At 39.1% G+C, this 25,869-nt stretch overlaps 1 protein-coding gene across 2 annotated transcripts in view; it reads left to right on the top strand.

Moving 5' to 3' along the window:
- The window catches only part of THSD4 (thrombospondin type 1 domain containing 4), a 212,098-nt gene that overhangs the window by 137,087 nt on the left and 49,142 nt on the right, over nt 1-25,869 (top strand). For both annotated transcript variants that reach the window (XM_066558881.1, XM_066558882.1), the window contains one exon: nt 22,212-22,416. In XM_066558881.1, coding sequence (XP_066414978.1) covers nt 22,212-22,416 — 205 coding nt within the window. The remainder of the gene's footprint in view (nt 1-22,211; nt 22,417-25,869) is intronic.

Raw genomic sequence — 25,869 nt, forward strand, 5'->3', positions numbered from 1 at the left:
GTGAAGTGGCACAAGGTGATACCTCAGTGTTGATCTCCAAGATAAATTCCATCCTCAGTGCTTTTGTGTTTGCTAACTGTGCCTGCTAATCCATTTGCTGGGCCATTGACTTTACAAATTCCATTTTTGCTTGCCTTTGCCCACATTTTTGGTATGTACAAGAGTGGCATAACAAATTATCACACATGGCTTCTGTCTCAGATGTGTTTGTTGGCTTCTTTCAGGTAAACCTGACATAAATCTTTTGGAAAATAAAGTGTGTTATTGATACACTGTTAAGAATGGTTTTTCTTGGTTTCTTATAGGTGCAGAATGGAGAAAACTGATGAAAGAACCTAAAGTGTTAGATTATTTTGATAGTGGTATGTCATTCAGTCTTATCAAGGTCTTAAGCTCAAGTTGAGTAGAAGTATTCAGTTAATATTTCAAAAGTTGAAAACTTACTTATGAATTTGAATCTAAACTTGAAGCTAAAAAGGAAAGGGAAGGAAAACAGAAAATTTAAAAATTAAGCACAATACTTAAAATGCAGTTCTGTGGAATGTCAAAGAGTGGCTTAGATGGGTTTAATCAAATAATGCTTCATTGTAAATTAGTTTTAATTCATTTAAATTGTTTCCCTTCTGTATGCACTAGTTTTCACTCTGTACCCCCGTATCTGTTTTCTCTGATTGTGTTTAGGGCTGTCCAAATCTGAGAGCACAGACCAGATTCACACAGAGTGCATGTACCTATATTTTCTCTCACAAGTGTGAGAGAAAATATACTAATGCAGGCCAGTGCAAGCATGGTGAGATGCCTTGAAGAATGGACATGTCACAGCTGTGATACTATGTCTATAAAACAGCAAAGTAGTGTATTTTCTGTGAAGCATTTCTCTCAACCTAAATTTTCTAGAGGGGCTTTGGGATATACTGAAGAACAGATTCTCATAAGTTGTCATGATTCTCGTGAGTTGCCAATAGGACAGCTATTGATAAGGTTTTAAGCAGACCTTGACCTCATGAGATCCACAGCTCTAAGCAGAGATTCAGGTTCAAGTAGTCATTAACTGCCTTTTTGTAGAGAAGCTTTTATTTTAGGTCTGAGATATTTTCTTGTGATTGCTGTGTTAGAAGTTGTACTGAAAAGCAGTGACTGCACACAGTGTCATCCTGGCCTTAACTTAACTCTATCAATGGCCATAAAAGTCTTTCTCTCTTCCTTTTGTCTTTTGTGTTCTACAACCAAATGTAAGCAATATGAAATTGTTAGGGTGCTCACTGGTATATTAAGGTAAGTTTAGATTAGATATAAGGGAGAAGTTCTTCCCAGTGAGGGTGGTTGAACACTCTCACAAGTTGCTCAGAGAAGCTGTGGATGCCCTGTTCCTGCAAGTGTTCAAGGCCAGGTTGGATAGGGCTGGGGATATTAGAAAGTGTCCCTGCTTATGGCAGGGGGGTTGCAAATGGATCATCTTCAAGGTCCCTTCCAACCCAAACCATTCTATGTTTTTGTGTTGTAAAGTAATTTATGATCTTCATGGCTGGAAAAATGAGCTACTTACATACAGCCATGACTTTCACTCACATTCTCCTCAGCTTACAGAGCCATGGATGTTCTGAGCCAAACCCAGTGGTTCTTACCCAGGCAGAACTCCCACTGACTTCACTGACTTCAGTGGGAGTTTTGCCCAAGTAAAGACTGAAGGATTTGGATCACCAAACTTAGAACATAAAGTTTTCTATAGCCTTGGGCTGAATTGCGCAGAAGGCGGTGGGTGTTTGAAGGAAAAAGGAAATACACTTTTTTCTACAATAATTTCAGCCCTGTTAGTGCTGAAGTTAAAAACATTCCTTTTAAGAAAGCCTGACTTCTAAACTCTGGCAGTATTTTGGACTGAGGATGTTAAGAATTACATTTGGAATTCTTTGTACTGCACTGCCAAGTTTAAAGAAATACTCTTCAATGAATTAGAGTAATTATTGGTATGGTTGGTGTTTTTGTCATGTGGTAACAGAATAGATGTTCTGTGAAATATAGCAGTGTACTTGCTTTTTCTTACTTTAAATTTAAAACAAGTATCACAAATACAAAAACCTTGAACCAAGTCCAGGAAAATTCTGTTTATTTATACAATACAATAAATACACAAAAAGTCCATCTTAAAATTATGAACTGCTTACAACGGGTTTTAAAATCCTAATGAGTAAAATGCAGTTAGAACAGTTTGCTTCATCACAGTGTTTGCTGCCCAGATAGCATATGCCCAGATGAGTGTCTAGGTTGTACACAACAGTGCAGAATAAGTACTAAATATGGACAAATAAGAATTTTAGTGTGTTACACCCACTTTCCCCTTGGGCTTGTGTCTAGTCAAAATGAAAGACACTGGAGAAGCAAGACTGGACTACTTACATAACAAAAATGCAGCAGTAGCACCTCCCTAGTTATTGTATAATGGGATTGAGGAATTCCACACTGAACAGGATGTGAGGAATTTTTCCTGTGGATCTGGGTTTTATGCTTTCCTGCTCGGAGAGGCTGAGCATGTCATAAATGTGGCCTGTTGAAATGTTTCTGTGGGCCAAGGTGGTGGTTGATGGGAATTGCACAGGCGTGTTTGCTTTTCTAGGATCACTTTATCTGCTCCCTTGGTGGTTAGATGAGGTACCACAGTAGCTCTAATCTATGGTGTTCTGCACAGCACTGGAGAAAGTAAAGGAATGTGGAAACGGAACAGGGAAACCTTGATGAAACCTCATGTTGTGAACCCTGGCATCCTGAAACGCTGCCTCTGGCTGGAAACCCTGCGGTGGATCTGTGGCCAGGCTGGGAGGAAGGGAAGTCTGCCAGGGAGGTCTGGAGCCATCCAGGACTGTGAAGAGGGGATGGAAGGGCTGGATCCTAAACCATGGGTAGTTTCTTCAGCCCTACAAATTTCATTGTTCCTTTTATACAGTGAACATCACCCAGACTCTTTGTTAAGGTTAGGCAGGCTTTGAAAGTTTTGTGTTAGAACTTCAAAGTGCTGCAAATTTTGCTCTAGGGTATAAAGTAGAATATTCAGGCTCTTTTTTTAGTTCTAGCATCAAGTTTCTAAAGCTCACCATGATATAACTTTCTTTTATACTGAGATAGTATGCATTGGATCCAGAATTATAGAAATAATTTTTTTTTGGAAGCTAATTATCACAAAGGCACCAACTGACTTAAATAATGATTTCTTTGAATTCTAATCTAGAAATTTTTAACAAATATATAGTAAGAAACATTGTGTAGTGACTTTTTTACAGCTTCATATGAAATGGTAGTTGCAATCTGGGCTAAATTCTTCAGAAAGAAAATATTTAAAATGTAATATGATGAGTACATAATGGGCTTCATTCTGTGGTCTTTATAAAGTTTCCTCTGCCTACATTTTGCAAGTCTGTGCTCCTTGCATAAGCTGTTTGAATTTCCTGGTCATTGATCCTGCTCAGTGCAGTGAAGGAGCAGAGAATTACTTTTCCTCCTGTCCTGTTAGCTGTGGGCTTGAATATCTATTTGGTCTTATGCTGCAGAGCACACAGTGGTGGAAACTCTTGGCTCTGCTTCATGTACAGAGCACTGAGGAGTGGAAACTTCTGGCTCTGCTTCATGTTAGTTTGCACTTCAGGCAATTCATTCAGCACCAGTGTTGGATCACAGAATCTTTTTTCCTAGCATGCCATCTTGGTAGTCTGATGGGTACAATGGTCCCCACTACCACACAGCTCACTCACCCTCACCTCTTGAGCAGGAGAGACACTGGCAGAAACTCATCTGGACCAGGCCTGCAGAGGTCTGGCAATTTTAAAGCTGTCAGGCAGAACTTTCCAAGGAAGAAGTACCTCACATTGTAACTGTCATTACTAGAAGCACTGCTGCTTTATCAGTGTGAAATGACAAAACAATCCAAAGACATTTTAACTGAAAGTTTCTTGTAATTACCTCCACTAGTAGTGATTATGTTATCTTTGAGTTGTCATTTTTACATAACACACCCGTTGTTTTTAAACTGTGTTATAAAGAGAAGCAAAAGAGTGAAATCTACTTTAAAAGCTAAATTAGATTTCCATAAAGAATGAGGATATCAGGCCAACCACATCTCTTAGTCAATGGGCCTTACTGTTCAGGAAGCAAAGATTAATAGTCAGCACTGCTTGCCAGGCAAAACAAATAAGACGTGCAGTCAATTCTGCAAATTGAGGGGACAGGTCTTGAAAAATGATCTGTTAATCCACAGCTTTAAAGTCAGGACTCTTCCATAGTCCTGACAAAACTCAGAAATGTGAGATAACATTTTAAAACAACCAGCAAGTAGAATGAGGGTAGGTGAGATGCCTTGTATTGTCATACTTTGGCAAGACTGAAGTAGTGATTGATTTAATGTCAGAATAATATACTTAAGGATGTAAATGCTTTTTAATTCTTAATTTAATTATTTTAAATTGCAATTAATTTAATTCCTGATGTAAATTGGCATTTGCTTACACTTACAGAATTGTTCTTACACACAAACCCTTTTCTCAATCTGGCATTAAGAAATAGTCTGTACTTCAAGTTGCCATTTGTCTTCCATATATTTAGTGATTTTTTTCTAAAAATCACAAATTACATTTGTAGTTGGTATTATAATAATATGGTCTCTTTCCAATTAAAAGTTTTAAGCCATTACCAGTTTTTAACAGAGCCAGGAAAACTGTTTTCTAATGATGCTTTGGTTTAGTACTGATGGCTAACTTGTGAGTAATAATGGATTTTCAGCTTCATTAAAGATAAGGAAAAGTTTTAGAATTCTAGAAAGAAGCTTTCGAAATTTTTCAGAGGTTTTGTAAGGGTAAAATTAAGAAAATACGGCTTACTATAGACCTTTGCCTATTTATCTCTGGAAATTAAGGTGATACAATTGTACCGTGGCCTTTGTCAGTGGTTTTTCTGGTTAAATCTCCAGTCACATTGATTTTACTGCTGACACTGACACATCCACGTCCTCTACTGAAACACCCAGACTTATCTATCCAGGTACTTTGGCTAGGGTCACTTCTGTGCAATGTGGAGGGCAAGGAGTGCCCTCTCCAGTCCTCCCTCTGTCTCCTGGCTTGGCTCTTGCTTCATGAGGAGGACTTGGGGTTTTTGGCAGATCTTGTCTAACCTTATTGATAGTTAGGAGTGACTTTTCGACCCATGAACTCTCTCCATAAATCCAGAGAGCTGCAGGGCATTGTCCCCTTTTCTCGTTCCGGGTAACTTCATGACAACAGCTGTGCCTGTTGCAGCAACAGGAGCAGGAGGGGTGAAGGTGACCTGCTGTGACACCCAGGCCTCCTGCTCCTGCCAGAGTGCAGAGCTGTGATGCACTGGGCTCTCTGATCGGGATATCAACATCATGTTTCTCAGTTGGATTGTAATGAACAGTGTCCTTTGTTAGCAACACAGGCCTTTTATTTTAAACTGTTGCTTGGCTGTTTGTTCTGGAGCTCATACATATTTTCATCCATAACAATCTGAATATTTTTGGTAGAATTCTGTATACATAGACTTCTGTGTAATTTTGAAGATGTCCATCAGTGTTATGGCTTTATGTCTGCAAATATTATGACAATGCTCCGTGTCTTGCTGTCTCTTGGAATATTTCAATAAAATGCTTTTGAAACTTTTTTTTTTAACAGTGTATTCCCTAGACATAGCTGTAATCTAACTAAATGAAAAATGGTTCAAAATTCCTCCTAGGAATAGAATGACTTGTTAGCCATCAGTTGGCATCAGAATGCAGACTAGTCTGTGCAATCTGCTTGCTTGTTAAATTCTTTCATTGTATCCTCTGTTAATCTGATTACTAAAGTTTCAATTGATTGCTTTACCTTCAAAATGTTTTTCCTCAGCCAACACTGATGTCTTTGCAATCTGCTATAATTTCACAGCCAGTCTGTCGTCACTAAAAATACAGTTTGGTAGTATTATGTAATATAATTTTCCTTCCTTTATGCACTTTAAGTAGTTTCCACTTACAGTAAATTTTATTAAAACAACATTGTGCTACGAGTCCTTTGTTTCAGCTCTGTAGTTTCATTTGTAGTGAACTATCAGGCAATTTTTTCATGTATTTAATTTACTTTGCTAATGATGTGGATGTTAGATCTAGATGTAAGCAATATAAATGCAGTCTGGAATGTTCATATGGGAATATATTTATTCTTATGCAACAAGTTGCCTGTATAACATGGCTGCAGACACATGTTGCAGTAAAATAACTGATTAGAGCACTGGTTTTCAGCAAATTGACAACACCTTGTTGACAGCCATTTCTATAGCCCTTCAGACATTTTGGGGCAAGGGGATATTGCACATTTTGATAGTGCTCCCTTATTGTTTTAAAAACTAGGTAGGACATTATCCTGTGATTCTCCAGTTCTAAAGTTATGTAAAATAAAACTGCTTAGAAACTCTTCTGGTATACTGTTTTGTTCAGGTGAATCTTGGAGAAGTAAAGATCCAGGTTGTGTGGAATTGTACTGTAGTGTTTTTGAAAGCATTACTTGCATTTTAGTACCTCTCCTTATAATGATCTAGCTGACTTAAGGCAATCTTAGGACTCATGAAGGAGTTGGAGTTTTTTTTTATTAACTTTAAGTTGATTTCAAGGACATCTCTTTACTTTGTGTAATGGTATGGTTTGATTAATTAATTTTCCCCCTTTTTTATTCCTTTGTGCTTGTATTGTAGTTAATCTCAAGTTTGTTGTGGGTTTCTTTGTTGTATTATTGCACACATTTTTAAATGACATGTGCTTCCTGTATCATTGCCTTTTTCAGTCCCAGCTGTTTTGTGCACCGTGATCAGTTTGCTGTGTAATGGAATTGCTGAAACTGCACGTGGTTGGTTGTGCTTGGTTCTGCATGCACACTGTGCATGATGCTCACGTGCCGAGAGAAAGTTTGGTTCCCTCCACTTCCTCTTGCAGAGAGCTGCTGGGAAACCCTCCCTGTTATGGCTCCCCTGAGGCTGCCGAATTGTCCTCCTCAGTGCATACAAGCTCCCCCATTGCCTAGGATGGAGCTGTGCTTCTTGGGTATTTACATAGGGGTGGAAGCAGAAAACAGATACTTCCCTGAGTGTTGCCAAATTTGATCAGGATATTGGTTCAGTATAACAGCAAATACAGCTGCCAGAATTCTGTGCTCTGGACTATTTAATGTATTTGTTCCAGGTGGAAATTCACCTCTCTTCCTTCTCCCGTTCCTCGGATGGGAAACCAAACAGTGTGTTGGCTTGGCTGGCTCTTTCCTTGCTTGCCATTGGTATTTTGTTGGCCCTTTCCATATAGCTTTTGGCAGTGTCTCTAATTGGAACAATCTAAGTTTGCCAGAACTTTTATTGACACTGTACTTCCCTGCTTTTTCAGTTACTTGTTTTGAACTACTTTGTGCTACAGAAAAGAGAGAGTTTATTTTGCTTTTTGTGTTTGTGTGTTTGTTTGTGTGTGTGTGAAATGAGTCTGGACATACTGCAGGACTGGAATGAGGAAATCATTCAGATGTTGGTTTTTTCTCAGTTGTATAAATTCATGCTATAGTTAGTCTCATTTTTACAACAACTAATTATAAAGGTATTTATGAAATACCAGTATTAGATACCTTGTGACATCCATTTGGGTAACCTAATTGCATTTGTAAGCCCTGAAATGTGTATGTCAGCATATTTTTCTGGCATGTAGTATAGTTGTTGTTGCTACTGTACACACTTCTAGGACATTTCTATTTTAACTGCTGCTTATTTTGTGACACACTCTTTGAGTTAGGGCTCAGTCCTGTAGACCTCATTCAGGGCCTTATTCAGAGTAAGATCTCCACTGTAGTCATAACTTGCAGTTCTTCATACCTGAGGGTATTGTGTCCCTTTAGCTGGCCAGTGATTGTATGGTGATGCACACTTGAGTAGATTTTTAGGACAATCACAATTAAATAGCATTTCTGAAGAATTTAATACTCTTTCACATTCAGAGAGAAGTCATATGCAAGTTAGAATCTGATAAGGATAGAGAAACCATATCTACTGTATGTACCATAAATGGTTAGATGAGTAAATGTGCTCAAAATAGATTTTTAATTCCGTTTTGTTGAATAGCATAAAAATTATTTCAGAGTTTTTGGGCTGTGGGCTTCTAGAAGAGCAAGCAGAACAGTCTTGGGCAGGAGGACAGTTGTCCCGGGTGTCTGGCTGGTTGTCAAAGAATTTGCACTGTTCATACTCTGATGGGCACTTGTGTTTGCATTGGACAGTTGAAATTGCTGTAGCAAAGCAAATATTAGTCAGAGTGCCTGCTGGTTGTGTAGGACCAGTTCAGTAAATCCCACTGCAGAGACACTGGGAAATGGAGGTAGGTGGGACACACATCTCATTAGCTGTTGCTGAATTATATGCTGGAAAAGTGCTACATTTTTTCCACTGAATTTGCCTGATTGAAAATATGTGGGTTTTTTCCAAGAAGTGAAGTAGCAGAATTACTTTTGAGTTCAGTGCCCAGATAAAGTATTTAGGAGGCTAAGCACAACACTATTCATCATTTCTCTCTCCCTACCCCCTGCTATGAAAAAACAGATACTTGAGTGATAAAGTAGAGAGAAAAGACTGGAGAAAAGCATGCAGGATTGAAAAAGGAATGGGACTGAAATCCTTCACAGCACTCACAAAGTAATGTTTTTGCCTGCAAGCCACAGCAGGTACAACAGAACCAAGTGAAAGAAATGAACAGTTTTCTATTTGAAAAGCACTCACTGGCAGAGTAATAAATTTTAAAAAGGCAGAATTAAATGGAAGAGAATCCTCAGTTTACAGCCAGAGGAAAATTTGTATTTATTTCCAGCAAGAGCCTAAATGTGGCTTGAATAAAAATGCCATGTTACTTTGGCTTCCTATGATGCACTTTATCAGGGAGTTGGAGTAAAAAGAATAAGCTGAAAGAGTAAGAGCCCTAGAAGAGTTGTTTTTGTGACTTTGCTGGGGATCTAGGATGGACAGACTGATTAATCCAAACTGTCATGTCTTGGCAAAAATAATGTGTGACAATTAAATTACATCAGTGAGTTTGCTGGTACTTTGGAGTGAGAGATTTTGAAATGTTTAAAGTAGAACTGAAACTGAAATTGTGTGTAATTGGTGCCATACAGTGAGTGAGTGAGAATATTACATAATCCCTGAGGCCGAGCTCATTTACTAACAGATGGATTGTACATTCTAAGAACAGAAGTGCTAGGAAAAAGATGCATGTGCTTTGCTATTAGCATGATAAATACAATAGCTTCCAGTTTTTAGTGTAGAAGTCAAGCTAGGAAATTACCTCCCATTGTTGATATGAGTTTCTTGAAAGAACAGCTCAGTTCTTGTTGCTGCAGGATGTCAGTGCTTGATCATTCCTCCATCAAAGGAGAGAGGGCTTACTTGGTTAGGCATTCCATAAATATTCTTTTTGCCCAAGGCAAAAACCTGTTAATTTTTACTTTATCTTGTCTGGGGGGGTGTCACTTTCAGCTCAGGGTAGGGAGAATATTGGATTCAGTGCCTTGCTCCAGAGTATTAGGATGACTTTGCAGGTTGTGACTTAATAAAACCACAGAGGGACAGAGTTGTTGGATATATGTAGGCAGCCTCAAGGTGAAATTGTGGTGATCCCACTTTCTCCCATGGGCTGTTTATGACTTTCTGGTATTTAAAGAGCTGGAATGTTTCTTCAGGGGAGGTCTGAGGTCAGGCCACAGTAGGTGTCTCTGAACCTCCTCTCTCAGGCCTTGGCCTGGTGCCACTGTGGGGCATGAGCATGGCTGTGCAGCCTCAGGAGCAGTCCAGGAGTGACCATGAGAACTTCTTGTCAAAATGAGCATGAGCAGTCAAGAACCAGAGCTCTGCTTGCTTGCACTCTGCCCCGTTTGGAACTCAGATTCTGCAGCCTGAACTTGGTACTGCCTATTCCCCTTCACCATGCCTTGGGCCAAAAGAGCATTTATGGAATGCCTGACCAAGTGGCAAGCCAGACTTCTCAATAAGATACGTAGCATTTTCTTACAAAGAAAGGATGTTTCTTACCTGCTGGTGGTACCATCCCACCTCCTTACTATCGGTGCAGTGTTGGATACATCTCTGCACCTCTGGCTGACCTTGGAAATTCATAGAGTTCGGGAGGCAAGATAGAGAGAGTTTGAGAGTTTACTGAGAGATACGCCTGAATATTGTCAGTTTTGGGTATTTGAAACAGTCATAAAAGCTTTCTTTGCTTTTAGAGAAGGAAAGCTGCAAACTCCTGCTCCTCCAAGAGGTTTCATCAGGAAATCACCTTGACTCTCATGAAGGACAGCAGTCATTAGACAAATAGCCACTGGATATCAGCTGTTTGCTGAACAGCTGGAGTGTTAAGACTCAGGATTCTTGTTACGGTTTCTGCAGGTTCTGGCTGTGAATGACTCATCCTCTCCTCTTTTGTCCTCTTCTGTGCTGGGCAAACATGTCTGCAGAACTCACAACTGTTGAGCTGCTTCAGGGACTGCTTCCCTGCACTCCTGGCATGACAGTACCAGTTTGTAGGCTGAGGCTGGAACTTACCTGAAACTTTGGAGCATGCACAGTGTGACCAGGTTTTTTTCAGTGTTGTACTGCCCAGTCCCTAACTTGAGTGTTGTGTTGACCAGATGCCATGGTGATAGTCAGGGCTTTAAATCTTGACTAAACATGGGCATCTTTTCATAAGAAGAGAAAGGAACACAAACAACCTTGATACTGTCTCAGTCTTCTCGCCAATTTTGAGCCCCTGGTCTTAAAAAGAAAAGAACAAGCATTTCTGAGTAAACCAGTCATAAGTTCTTTTAAAAATATTTGCAAAACACACAATTTTATTTAATCCTAGGTTTTGGGGAAAAAAACCCAACAAATTATTTTTGCTGTTTATTTTCTTTGAAAATAAATGTTCAGCTTGTTTCAAGTCCCTGGCAAGGAAATTTTCAGTGTGGGTTGTTAAATTTTGGCAGAGCTATAACAATCTAAAAGCAACAGGGATACTATTGGAAAGCACTTGAAAATATTAGCCATTACTATAGTTACCAGCTCTGCTTGTATTTCTTTGTTTCTTTGGGCATGAAATTGTATCAGGTCAAGTATTCTCCAAGGTGGGTACACCAAGGTGGAGAGGAAGGACACGAGCCAAGTGTCAGTGAGCAGTGCAGGATGAAGCACAGGTCATGGCGGTCCTTGGGCTCACAGGAGATTGCTGAGGTATCGAGTTCCTGGGTGCTGCTGCTGTTGGGGCCATGCACCTCACAGCTCTTGTAGCACAGTTCAAGTGTAACAGAAATAATTAAACCCCTGGAGGGGAAAAAAAAAATCCCCAAACACTCGTTGTTGAATTTCAGATTTATTAGAATTAAAGAAATTCATTAAAGTTGTCCCAGGAGATAATAGAGAACACTGTATTCTGTGCTACCTTTTTTGTGAGCTACATCATGGATAAAAAGAAATACATGCAGTTGAAAGAGAGGGCTAATGAGTAAGTATTTATTGCACAGATATATTCTGGCTATGTTAGCTGCTGTTTCAAGTCAGACATCTGTCCTTAAAATATTTTGCTGCTTGGAGGTTTTTTTTTTCTTTACCTTGAAATAAAGCCAAGTTTTTCCTTCATAAAGGAGAACACTTGAATAAACACAACCCTAGCATAAAGCCAGTTGGGACTAGTCTGTTGGCAAGGGCTAGAGTTCTTTTCACATAGGGAATTATTAGAAAGACAGTGAATCTAACTTCTCCCCTCTCAAGGGTCCCTCACATAGTCTCTATTCTTGACTCCTGTAATATTAAACAGCATGGAACAGTCAGAAGTTTACAGGAGTGTAACACTGGGATATTTTTATATATTGTCCCTTATTTTCAGAAAAAAAGAGATTTTTTTTTGTTTTAACTTTGAAATTGTGACAGATGCAAGTATTTGCTAACTATGGTGTACCCATAGGAACATTTATTTACACATAGCAAGCAGGTAAAACTTGTAAATCTGTTACAGAACAAAGCTGAGAATTCTATGTGGTTTAGAAAGGTTTGTGTATTCTGGGGAGCAGTGTTGGGATGCAGTAGTACTTAACTATGAATTGGATTCTGCAGAAGTTGGCACACATTTATTTTTCCTACAAAATTGCTTCTAAGAGTTGGATTTTCTGTATGTTGGACCAGGTCACAAGAGTTGTAAAGCTAGTAATGTTTGATACCAGTTAGTAATTTCCAGTTTCATTTGTCCTCATTTATATAAAATGATTCTTCACTGAGATCTCTTGCTTTCTAAGTCTGGGGAGGTGAGGGAGTATCTACACTCTTGCAGTGAGACAGGGAAACTGTGTTTGAGATGAAGAGCTCATAAGTGATTTGAAGAAAGGCAGTAGAAGAAGGAGTTGCTGTCTCTAAGCATTTTAGAGCAAACAATATGGTAAGAATATGAGGGATAGCAGTAGGCTGAACTCAGAAATGATTGGGTCAGTTGTGAAAGTGGTACAATTGCATTTGTTTGCAAGCATATCAGATTTTTGCTTAGCCTGCCAGAATTAACCAAACCTTTAATGAGTTCCATCCTGAGAAAACACTTGAGTGTGGTTGTGGCTCTGTCTGCACAGAGCCTATAATGATATTTAAACCAGAACTGAACTTTTGAGAAACGTGCATTCCTAAAAAACATCTTAAAACCAGTTAACTTTATTAAAAGTATTAGATGTAAGGGCCTCCTGCATAGGCACTAAAGTAATATTCAAACAATGAGATGAAGAAAGGAAGAGTATGAGTGTTGAAATGAATATAATGGCTCAAAACTAAAGAATTTAGGAATGAAGAAAGCAGTGCAAAGCAGAGCAGGTTGCTCTGTGTGTGTTTCTGGGTATGAGTGTGTACAGATGGATGAACATACGTGTGGCATCTCCAATGTGTGGCCTCCCCAGCTCAGGTGGGGCTGTTCAGAAGCACAGGAGGTGCAGTTAAGCCAATGAAGATGACAAGGGAATGGAATAACATGAGCAGGATTCCATAAGCTGAACATTTCAGTCTGGAAAAATAATAACTTGCGTGAGAATGACTGAGTGAAGTCCATAAAACCTGAGAGTTCATGGAGAATGTGAAGAGGAAATGATTGTCATTGTGTGTCTCAGGACAAGATCTCTGAGTCACTGGCAGAAATTACCCAGTGCTATTCTCAAATGAAGATGATGTGGCATAGTGGAACTGACTGACACAGGAATTAGGCCTCCTGAATTTCAGGAAGGAAGCTAAGCACATTCAATAAAGAACTACTAAATGATAGAAAGACATTATATTTGTCTGAGGAAGTCTTTGTGCCTCAAAGTAAAAATGCAGCCTGGAAACATATTCTGACAAAATAGCATACATTTTTCCCAGCTTTAGGATCACTCTTATGCATCCATTATTGATGCCTTTGGATAACAGACATTTGGTGGGACTTGCAAGGACTTGGTGTTTCTCTGTTCTTGTAATATGGTGGGAGAGTTTTGGTGATTGAATCTAATCATTCAGAGGGCCTGATCATTCACTGCCTTGAGATTCTTCTGAAGCTCTTCATACTTGGGGCTTTTTTTGCTAACCTGAGTATCTTCACATTAGCTAGAAAATACTAAGAGCCAGGAATTTCTAGTGCAAATTAAGGATGAAGTTATTATTGACACAATGTTGAAGTTGAACCTCCTTCTTCTGAGGAGGGCATTAGGCCCCATTTTTTTCCTTATTTGTAAGCCAATCAAAATAGAGAAATGCATACAGTTTTCCATTACTCAGGGACCTCATCACTGATGGTTTGCGCATCTTCTCTCTGATTAACAGAAATAAAAATATTTAAAGAGCTGCAGCTTTGAAATATGTCAAGATACTAAATACAGAGTATTGCTTATACCTGACCATATGTCTTGATCTGGCAACTACTAAGAAGCTGCTAAAATACAGAAAAATGTTGAAATTTTACAAAGGGAATTAATTTTTAGATCTTTAGTGATAGACAAGTTAAATCACTGTGAATTCTAGTATTTCTTGACTTTTCATGTTTGCTTTGAGATGTTTAAAACTGCTCAGTTTAATAGCAGCTTTAAAACACCCTTAGGTTTCAGGAATATCTCTTTTGTAATCCAAGCTGCTAAATCTAACTCCTGTGAAGCCCCATGAAGTCCTATACACAGGCAACTGAGGAAGGAGCTTGGTGCATTCAGTGGCATTTTCTGGAGAAAGACCATTTTAAAGTTTTGGTTTTCTGTGAGAAACTGCTTCACTCTTGTCTGAATAGGTTTAGAAGCCTAGAAAAGGTATTTTGGTCTACAATTCTGAGTTACAGGAAAATCAGTATCCTAAGAATTGGACTTGATCAAAGAGGAGAATAGACAAATTATAAAGAACCAAATTCCCTGGTTTCTGGCTGCAAAAATGTTACTGAAAACATAAATTCTGTTATCTGATAGTGTTTGAGCATGACAAATGATGTGAACTGGTTCGCCCCATGTAAGAAGTCCATTAAAACAAGTGAAAAAGAGGGTTTGTTTTCGTCTAAAAATACACTGTTCTATGTAACTATCATCTTTGTATGAATCATACTCATTGTTAGAGGTATAATTTTAGTGAAGTGTTTTTCCAGAGCTTTATTCTGCCCCTCTTCACACGAGCTCTACAAGTAGGGATGGGGTGCTGCAGTTCTCTCGTTCCAAGTCTGTTACCACAAACTCCCATTGTAAAAAGGAAAATCATCTCTGCAAGTAATTTGTCACAAGCAGGTGAAGATCACATAGGAGAAAAACCTCCCACTGCAGTACAAATCAGATGTATTTAAAACAGTGTTTTACTGTGTTGTATAGACAAGGATTTGTTTGGGCAAAACTCCTTTAAACCCAGAGTGGAGAATGTGAGCCAAGGGAATCTACTGCACACCTTGGTTGCAGGATTATCAAGGAAGAGCTTGAACAGGTAACAGAGCAGCTCCTGGAAATACTGTTTCACATGATAGTAAATGTATTTTTTTCTTTTAATCAGAAGGGATGTTTCTGAACAATCAGCATAGAACTGTGGCACAAACCTTCCAGCAACACTGTGTTCAGAACCAGGCACTAGTTAAATCCAGTCCTTGCTGGCTGAAGACTAAAGGATCATCTCTTTTTAAGATAAATCTAAAAATCTGATAAATGCTCTGGGCCACATGAGATCCTGAAGAGAAGTGATCTGCAGCTGTGTGGAGTCGTCCACAAAGAAATGTTCACAGGTATTTGTAGGAAATGGGTGTTCCTGTTTCTGCCAGTTGTGATGCAGTCACACACTTGGAAGGAGCTTTATCCAAATGTCTGTGTGCCATCACATCTTCTGCCCTTGTGGTCTCCTCCCTCTTGGATTTGCACATTTCCTCCCCCTACAACATTAATGCAGGTGCCTGGGTGTTAAATGGGCTTTGTACTTAACTCATGTAACAGGGCTAGGGTGCACTGCCTCCTTTCCTAAATTCTGGTTAGCAGGAGTATGTAAAAGTCCAGAACATGGAGATTCCACGTATTTTCCAGGGCATTTGCACAACACTCCTCTCCTGCCCCCAGCTTTATGTTTTGAGGGCTATTATTTTCACAGGACAGGCAGTATTTAGTATTTCAGTCCTGCAAGCTCAAATAGAGCTTTGTAAGAATAAAATTTAAAAGTAGAAAACTTGAACCTGTAAGTTTGAAAGACTCCTTTGCAAGTATGCAATTACAGCTGCATATAGTGAGAAGAGAGAGAATTTGTATTTGTGTAAATAGATTAATTGTGTTTATTTGGGTGAATCACCCAAATTGCTTATATGGATGTTAATTGGGGTGATACTGTGTAGCTGTTTAGCACCAAAGATGGAGAAGATAGAACTGTATTGAATGGAGGCTTCCACTCCAGACTGTGCCATTGGAGGTGTCTCCTGCATTGTGGAGTGGCTGTTCTGCCACTTCTGATTTTTCAGAAGAAACTGATTGTATTTTTGCATCATTCAATAGCAAAATGGACTGGCATCTTTTCCATCTCCTGTTCCTAAAGGGCAGGACAAAAACAGCATCAAAAGGTCACCATGCCAAAGCACTTCCTTTGAAACAATGAAATAGTTGCCATAGAGGCAGTGACTCATTGCTGTGTGGGAGAGGTGAGTGTTTGCCTGGAAGTGGCTCAGGGGGCTGTTCTGAACACCACTCAGAACTGAAATTATTTGTGCTCTTCACTCTCTTCCTCAGCTTGGCTTCAAATGTTATTACTGTTTGTTTATGCTCTTTGTGACATTCATGAACCAGAAAATAATAATGGTAGGTATTTTAAAAGCTCAGGAGGGACTGAAAAGGCAGCATTTCGGGGTTTTCAGGGAGTCAGGCATTGAGGAAACAGCTCTAACTTTGGTGAGGTTCTATGGGGTTTCACTCTTGTTCTCTGAAGTACCACCCTTTTGAAGAGAATTGTGGAGACCTTTCACTGAATCCTGCAATGGCACAGTGCTTCTTGCCAGCGCTGATACTGAGATATGATCGGGTGCTGCTGACATGCATTAGCTTTAGCCACTTAGATAAGAGGTGTTTTAAAATGGCATGGAGTTAACATCAACTACGTGGATTGGATTATTTTGTTTAACTGTTTCTTGTCATTGCCAACAAGGTCAGTTTAGGCTAGATTTGGAGAATCATTTTATGAATTTTCAAACTGCACTGTTACTGAAATCAGAACATCTGTATATCCAAGCCCTGTCTGCAGTTTTGAAGGCTTTAGCCTTATGATCCACAATATGCACTTTGTATACGAATTTTATGAAGGAAGATACCATTCTTAAAGAACTATATTGGTATCTGACCTTAGGTATTGAAATGGTTTTCTGCTTTTCCAGTTAAGTTGTTTAAATAGAAGCATAGAGTTTGCTTACTCTTGCTGAATCTGGGCTATCAAGTAATCTGGCATATTTGCAGCAGACATGAGTGCTTTGTTAATATGTGATCTAGGAATATTTATTTCAGATTATATTTAGTCTGCTTTTGTACTAGAGCAGCTTTAATGTCTTTGTGGTTTTAAATTTTCTGAAGTGAAAAAACAATTAGTGCATTTTAGAGGTGCATATATTATTTGGACCTACTGTACCTCTTGAGCATTAGAACTTTCAGGGTATGGAGCTTCTAGTTGCAAATTTAATGTTCAGATTAAAAAAAAGTCAGCCTTTCAATTTGAGATACTTCTGGTGGTTTTTTCTATCACAGTATTTCCATTCTTAGTGAATGTGAGCAATCTGATGAGCTTGAAAGTACAAAGCCTCAGAACTGAAGCCCCAGGTCCCTGGATGTGCTTGTGAGTGCTCTAGCAGCAGGTATGTATGGGATCAGCCTGGCCCAGGGTCCAGCCATGGGGAAACTGCTCTCCTTCTGTGTGGGGGACATGTGCCTGTGGCTGGATTCAGTGCCAGAGCCTCCTGGGAGTGGGTATGAGAGATTGCTCCTAAAGGCAGAAACAAGAGCTGCTGATTGAATCCATGGGATCAAATGGGGACACACCCCAAGCCCTGCACTCACCTTTAGAGCTGTGTTTGCCAAAGGAATGCACATACTAGGATTAGGCTTCTTCATCTTCTTCACTCTGAAATGCTGCTAACACAGCCACTTCAAAACACTTGAGTAAACTCCTTTAATAAGCTCTTTGTAGAGTGGGGTCTCCAAGCTGAACAGCTCTCTGACTTCTAGAGGTGACAGGCAGCAATGGTCTGTCTGCATTTCAGGGCTTTATTGCTGGGGGTTTAGGCAGATTTCATAGACCTTACATTGGGTCTGTGTATGGGAGAGCTACAAATTCCATTTAGAGTATCTTTCCTTAAAACAACAGGAGAGAAGTTGTTTTCCTGTCTGAGGTATCAGTGTGAGATGCATACTTTAGATTTTTTAATCCTTTTTTATTAGCTGTTATTAGTTGATATCTCTAAGACCATCTTTTCACATGATTACTTTTCCTGGCTTTACTTTTTCCATTATAACAAGAATAAAACCTTTTTTCTCTCAAGTAATTTTCTAGCCAGTAAGAAACTATTGAGTATCTTAGTGAAAGAGTCTTTATATGTCTTCATGTGAGTAGCTTTTTTTCACTAAACTGTTGCATATCCACATACTATAAATGTAATTTGAATTCTTAAGGTTGTCAAAAATGAATAGCTTGCTTCTTCTTACTGTCTGAAATTTATCTGACCAAGTGAAGTTCAGCTTAAAGCACAGATAGGTAATGAAACCAGCTATTGTGCAGGTAAGAAAATCTGTGATTAATTAAGTGGACCACATCTGGATGTGACCACAATCTAATCGTGAGGGGCTGTAAATAGCATCAAAGATTTGTGAGCATTAGGTCTGTGGACAGCAGGAAATATTTGAAAGCCAAAGCAGGATCAAATGTTTGGGTAAAAATTATGGTTATAGCTAACCACAAATCAAGTGAGAGCCATTAGAATGTTGTTTGTTATCCTGTGGTTGAATGTAAATTCTCAGCATTGCTCCTTTGATTCGTAAAGCAAATGAGGGTTAGGCTGCGACCTTGAAGACGTGTGAGACATTGAAGTGAGACAAGCAGGCTCTGCTGCCTTTCTTGTGCTCTGCCTTGGGAGGTTTCCTGGTGCATGAGGTTTACCTCTTGCTCAAGTACAGCCATGGCTCCTCACTGCTGAACAGCCTGTTCAGTTTGTTTGCACTGAAGAACATGCACCACCAAACCCTTCACTGGTGCCTGTACACAGGCAGTGCCTCCTACAGGGAAATCCTTCAAACATGGGCTGTGCTGGCATTTCCCTGCTGTGCTAGTAAAATGGCACATGCTGGCTGTTACTTTCTGGCAGTCATAACATCTTCATTGGGGTCTCATTTACTACCCTTCACAGACAGAGAAATAAAGGAATTATGTTTATCTGATTGTAGGAGTTAAGATCATATGTGAAGGTCAAAGATTTTAACAGTAGACTGAGAAAAGTAGTAGTATTATGCTCAGCTTCTTCACACATTGAGGGGAGAGCCATCCAGCCAATCTCTAGGCAGACTTGCTTAGACTTCAGTGGAAAAAACTCAGAAAAACTAGTGTCCTTCCTAATGGAGAGGAGAGAGACTTACCAAAGGCAAGAAATAAAAGTTGGGGAGAAAATAGCAGAAACTGACTGTCTGGGAGAGGAATCTAAGTCCACTAATGCAAACTGTAGTTCTGAAAGATGAGGAGCCAGAGCTTTCAGATGCCAAAGCAGTGTGTGCTTCCTTGTTCCTAATCTGCTGTACCTCCTGCCTGGAGGGAAAGGATTACATGAGCAGCATGTCTGTGATACCTTACTGTCAATACCTTCTTGTCAGCTTTCCCACTCTGGATTTCTCCGGCGTGGCTGTTGGATACCGAGGGAGACTCTGAAGGCCTTGTTAAAGTCAAGGCACAGAACATCCATTCCTCTCCGCTCATGTGCTGAACTTGTCAGTGAATCACAAGTTTAGACACAACTTGACCGTGGTACGTCCGTGATGGTTGATCTCAGTCTTCTTTTTTGGTTTTTTTGGGGTTTTTTTGTCCTTCCTACATTTGGAAATGACCTTCCATGAGGATTGGCTCTGCAATCTTGCTGAGGACTGTTAGGGTGACCAACTTGCAACTGAGCCTCAGGTTCTCCTTGCCCTAAATGAAGATGGATGTGGCAGTTACTTTTTAGGCATCACCACCAATCACCATGACCTCATCTGGTCCCAAAGATTTGTGTACATAAAATTTTCTCAGGTGCTTCCTAACTTGATCTTTCTCATTTTCCGAGACTCAGTGGAAGTGATTTAATTTTACACAAAAATTCATGTGAATGAAAAATAACATACATACTTCTGTTTGACACACTTAAATTCAAAAATCTTTTAAATTCATTAGTAAATTTTGCATTGTGAAGACCATGGAATTGATAGAATTCTGCCCTGTCAAATCCATAAAGAGGCCGACTTCTGTGACTTGGCAAATTTCCAGTTGATGTCAACTTTGAAGTCAGTGAGGATTTCTTTGGAGAAAAGACATGAGGATTTGGATTAAAATAATTTATTTACGATTGATAAATGAAGTCCACCTGGTCACCAGACAAGGAGAACATATGATACAAGAAGAAACAGTTTGAGATTTCTTTTTAATTTCAGTTTAGTAGAACATTTTATTTCATTCCAAAGCAAAAGAAATCCTTGAGTTGACTGAAAAATTTTAAAGAATGTATTACTGGTAACAAAGCAGCAGGAGTTGTTACTCATATGGTAAAGGCTAATTTGAAAAGAAGTGCAATATCAACTTCGTGTTTAGGTTTTTTTATTGTTTTGCAAAGACCTACATTTTGATTTCACGAGGATTGTAAGTGCCACCTTGTGGACATCATTATTCTTGTATCTAATTATAGGACAGTGGTGAAGTAGAATAATAAAATTTAGTTTCAAAATCTGTGACAGAAATTCGTTATGTTTTCTTTGAGGTTTGGGAGATTTTGATTGATTTTCCAATATTGCTATTGATGTGCTGAGGTGGAAGAACACACCACTGCTGGCTTCAATGGCTGTATATAAAGCCAATACTTATCTCACTTTGAAGTCCTACTACTTTGTGATATTTGTAGTTCTTGCTGGAATTCCTTTGTTGATCCCTCTCAGATCTTTCTCCTGAGTAAGCTATCAATGCAATACCATGGGAGTGAAAGCCCAGATGTCTGGGGTCCTGACAGGCTCCTTATGTTGTGACCCCCAGTGTCCTTGTGTGAAAGATGCTGGATGAAGTGTTGATGCAATGTCAGCAAGTAGCCTGGGTGATTTTTGGGGGTGTGTGGGTTGCAGGGGCTTCTTTGTTGGACATCCTGGCTCTGGGTAGATCAGCTGTGCTGTGTTTGTGAAGGGTTTGGGGAATGTCTTGTCTCCAAAGCATAGGTACAGTGATGCCTGTAACAGCAAGCCCTGAGTTGGGCATTTCTACCCTTTTCACAAATAAAACCAAATTTTTTTCTGAGGACTACAGAGTTTCTAATCACATGTAGCTGATTTTCTGCTCATTAATAACTTAAAGGTATTGTCATGAGGTACATTAAATATCTGCTGCTTATCTTAAAGCTGTCTCCTAAGGATCTGGGGCTTCCTCACTGGCCAAGTCAAATTCAAGCCTGTACTCCAGAAGTAAATCCCATGTGGTTTGTCTGTTTGCTGCTTAGCTGTCAGCCACTCACAAATTCCTACTTATCTCCAGGCTATACTGGGGCCACAACCAATATCAAAATTCCAGGACATCAAATCTCTTCCTTGGCTTGCTGCTTAAGTATTTTCTGTGTTGTCACAAAACAGAAGCTGATTTATCTCAGATAAGTTGGTTTTTAAACTGTACAAAAATATGGCCAGCAGTGTTGTTTTTGCAAAAACACAGTTTTATTCCTGGTCATCCAGGATTCCTTTAGCATCTCATCTTAGAGAAGCTGTTTTATGGATTGTACAGATCAAGATCAGTTGGATGGGGCTTGGAACAATCTGGTTTAGAGGAAGGTGTCCCTGCCAATGCAAAGGGGTTGGAACTGGATCATCTTCAAGGTCCCCTTCCCACCCAAACCATTCTATGATTCTAGGAAATCATTTTGTTTTAACTATCCTGTCCAGGTGTGTGTTAGTGAATGGGTTGAAGGTTTTCTACTCAATGAACAGGTGGGTTTCTTCTCTAACTGGCTAGATGCAGTGTAAAGATTTCTCACATACTTCTTTTGGTGAGAATAGGCTGAGTGCTCACTTTTAGAGGAGATTGAGACAAGACTATAGAGGAAGTAGTTCTGCTTCTGTAGAAAGCCTATTTTGAATTATAACAAAATCAAAGCTCTCCACCTCTTTCCTGAGCAGCAGCTGTGGGAACTATGGTGTTCAGCTTTTCTTTCAGCTGAGGAGTATGCAGTCAGCATGATCAATGCATTATTGCTCGTGGTGTGTTCTTGGATTTTGCCTGGCAGGATGTAAGAACCTGTTGGCTACCTTGAAAACACCAAGTCTGAGAACCCTTTGGGTTTTATTGCTTTTTTCCATACAGAAGACATTGCTGAAATGCTAATTCACAAAATCATTTCAGAATTGATTCTTCTCTGAAAGTCATGCTATTCTCAGTTGTTGTGTCCGAAGTCTGCAGTTGTAAGATCTTGGAAAAAGAAATCTTACTTTATTTTGCAGAGCATTGGCTGTGACGACTATCTGGGTTCTGACAAGGTGATTGACAAGTGTGGAATATGTGGAGGGGACAACACTGCTTGCAAAGTTGTGTCTGGAGTTTTCAAACACACGCTAACAAATCTTGGCTACCACAAGATAGTGGAAATTCCTGAAGGAGCTACTAAAATCAACATTACTGAGATGTCAAAGAGCAACAACTATTTGGGTAAGTTGCATCTCAGTGAATGAAGAATGCTTTGTGTGCTTGTGCCGTTGGGTGGAGGTTATGCCAGGAAAGGCCTTCAGAGCAGTGTGAAATCAATGTCAAGAAGAAGAGAGGGAAGAAAAGAAATCATTAAACAGGTGTTTTGATCAGAACTAACTGGCTGTTTTTAATTCTAGATTGATCTTGCATGACAAACACTGTAGACCTGTTACAATCTATTTCCCTGTCTGTCTGACTTGGCTTTAGTTTCTCCTTTTAATCCGTTCCGCTGTGATGTTTCCCTTTCTCACATCATTAACCTTCTCTGATCAGTCAAGAATCCAGCCAAGCATATGCTTGTGTTTATAAAAGGCTGCTTGAGGAGAAAAGAGCATCTTCTGGTTGCCAAAAAGTTTCAGTTCTTTTAAAGTGAGATAATTTGATATTGAGGAGGTACTCACAGAATCCAAGTTCTTTTGTACAGCTGTTTATTCAGAAGCAGGTCCCTCATTCGAAACCATGGAGGATCCTGGAATATTTATAGTAACATAACATCTTAATGTATACTTCTAGATATGTATAGTGGGTTGCAAATTAGAGATTATGTGGAATTTATACCAGATCTATATCAGTCTTGTATGCATTTATGAACTGTGGCATTCCCCACTGTAACCTGTTGTGTTCCTAGGTTTCAAAGCCCTTAGTTTGGCTGCATTTGTGCAGGTTTTGTAGGCAATTCTGATGAGTGGACTGGAGAGAGAAGAGTTACTTATGATTTATAAAACCCGCCCCTCACCCTTCAGTTTTCTCTTCACCATCCTTAGATCTGTCTTAAAAATTACCATTGCAGATGGTAAAATTGGAGCCACCTGAGAACTTCTGTGCTGGCTTGGTGTGGTTATTGCTAGAAACAGTCTGGCTGTACTAGAAGTCTCAAATCCAGTCCTCTTGTTGGACTGCTGCTTTACCTCCCTTCTGGTGGGAAAAGCATCTCAGCTGCTGCTCAGCTACAAAAAAGGAAGGTGCTCATTATGGAATTGCTTTTACTCTCTTTTCTACTTTCTTCCCCTTAATTCCTGCTGAAGCTGGAATGAGTTCCACAGAAACGTTGCCTGTAGATGGGAGTTTATTATGGGGATCAGTCTGAACTGGAAAGTGAGTTTTCTAATTTTACCAAAAATTTACTTCTAATTTGAAGAAATAGAAAAAGCTACCCACAGTCCAAGAAAGCCAAATGTTCTGAACCTGTTGCCTGGGTGGTCTCAGTTCTTATTTGTTTTGGTTTCATCCAAATGGGGTTTTGATACATTATATGCCAGTGTACACCAGCATTTGTTTTTTCATGAGAACAGTTTGTATAGCATCCATCAACACTGACTTAATTGATGATGAACTAAACCAATAATTCTTTCTAAAGAATTTCCATGGATACTTGTACATTTGGTAGAAAATGGGTGAGAACAGAGCTGACTTGGCAGTACAGTGGAAGCAGTCACATTACTAATATATAAAATCATGGAGTTGAATGTAATTTTTCTGTCAGATTTATGTGCCAGCATCTGAAAACAGCTGACAGAAAAACTCCCCTAGCTATATTAAAATGTCCTGAGCAACTTGAACATTTTTGTAATGGGCAGGACAGAAAGAGAGTAACATTTTTGTTCAAAAATAACCAGGCTGTTGGCATGTATGGGAAAGTGATAGAGTTTTTCTTTCCCATGCTACTTCTTATCCCCTGAGCTCTTGGTTTATGCTATCATCTTTTTTCTTTCTTTCTTTCTTTCTTTCTTTCTTTCTTTCTTTCTTTCTTTCTTTCTTTCTTTCTTTCTTTCTTTCTTTCTTTCTTTCTTTCTTTCTTTCTTTCTTTCTTTCTTTCTTTCTTTCTTTCTTTCTTTCTTTCTTTCTTTCTTTCTGTCTTTCTTTCTTTCTGTCTTTCTTTCTTTCTGTCTTTCTGTCTTTCTGTCTTTCTGTCTTTCTTTCTTTCTGTCTTTCTTTCTGTCTTTCTTTCTGTCTTTCTTTCTGTCTTTCTTTCTGTCTTTCTTTCTTTCTTTCTTTCTTTCTTTCTTTCTTTCTTTCTTTCTTTCTTTCTTTCTTTCTTTCTTTCTTTCTTTCTTTCTTTCTTTCTTTCTTTCTTTCTTATTTCATATGTTTTATTTAAAAGTGCTGGTATGGATTTAATCTGCTATATTTGCCAGCTCCCTCCCATGTTAGGAATTCTTGAGGATGTAATTCCAGCCTAGAAGGATTCCAGCCACTCTGCTTACATTGTTACACAATAAATTTGGTTTATTGAGGCAGGTGAGTTACACCAGGACAAAAAGGAACATGTTCAAGCAGATCAGAAAGCTGAAACTAAGAGAAAGGCTTATCAAACAATTTATTGGGCAAGTGAAATGGTAATTATGCAGCTGGTTTTTTTGGTATATTGGTGGTCACAAATTTTCACTGATAAAATAGCATTCAGAATTCAGCATTTTTATAGTGCACATAACACTGGTGGATCTGGGAAACTTAAAAACTCAGATCAGGCATTTACTGGTTTCTCTATATTTATGGTAATAAGCAGAAGTCTCAAACTTTAAAAATAACAATAAAAAAATTTAAATTATCCTTATGCTGCAGCAGCAACAAGAAAATTAACCCAGCAGCCATTCCTTTAAGGATGTAGTTGAGTGCTTTGCAAAACTGAATTTTCAATACCTTTTTCTGTCATAATCCCATTGTGGCTATCAGAGCTGCTTGTAAGAACCATTCCCTTTTTTTCTCCAAGGAGCATAAGTTGGTTGCTTTTGGTTTTCCTTTCACTTTGTACATTTTAGCTCCTTCAGTGCAAAATTGGAAGTCAGCTCAAGGTCATTAAGATATTTTTTTTAGGAGATGATGGCAGGTGTTCCTAGGTATCAGTTACCCTGTTTTTCTCTGTTTGGGAGATTGTCTTGAGTTCCATGTGGTTTCATTAGGCAGATTTACCAAGCTCCACACTTTCCTCTAAAGTACCAAGCAAGTGAGTGATCAGGAGTGTTCACAAGGAGGTATTCCTTTAAAATCAGGAGGTGCTGGGAAAAGCAGGCAAGAATATGAGTTTCAAACTCGGCTAGAAATCATCCAAACATTTGAAAGCTTCTCCATACTGCTTTTGTGAACTATTTTGTATAGTGTATTGCTCATTTTGATAAAGCCCTCATAAAAAGAACAGTTCTGTAGTTTCTGCTGAATATAATTCAGCTTACTGAGTTTTCTCATTTTGAGGACTGCATTTTTGGCTTTTGCACACAAGCTGGAGTGATTCCAGAATAAAATGTTTTAAGTTCTTGCCACTGCAAAACAATAAACTTCTGTTAGAAAGCATGGCAGTGGTATATAAAGCTTTAAAGTGTTTCTAGAATTTCATCTGGGTAGTCAGAATATGCAGATTAAAGGAGATGGGCTACTTGGTTGTTCAGGGAACTTTGTAATTAACTTTTCATAAAATCC

The sequence above is a fragment of the Molothrus aeneus genome, chromosome 13, assembly GCF_037042795.1.
Source record: "Molothrus aeneus isolate 106 chromosome 13, BPBGC_Maene_1.0, whole genome shotgun sequence".
NCBI classification, from domain to species: domain Eukaryota; kingdom Metazoa; phylum Chordata; class Aves; order Passeriformes; family Icteridae; genus Molothrus; species Molothrus aeneus.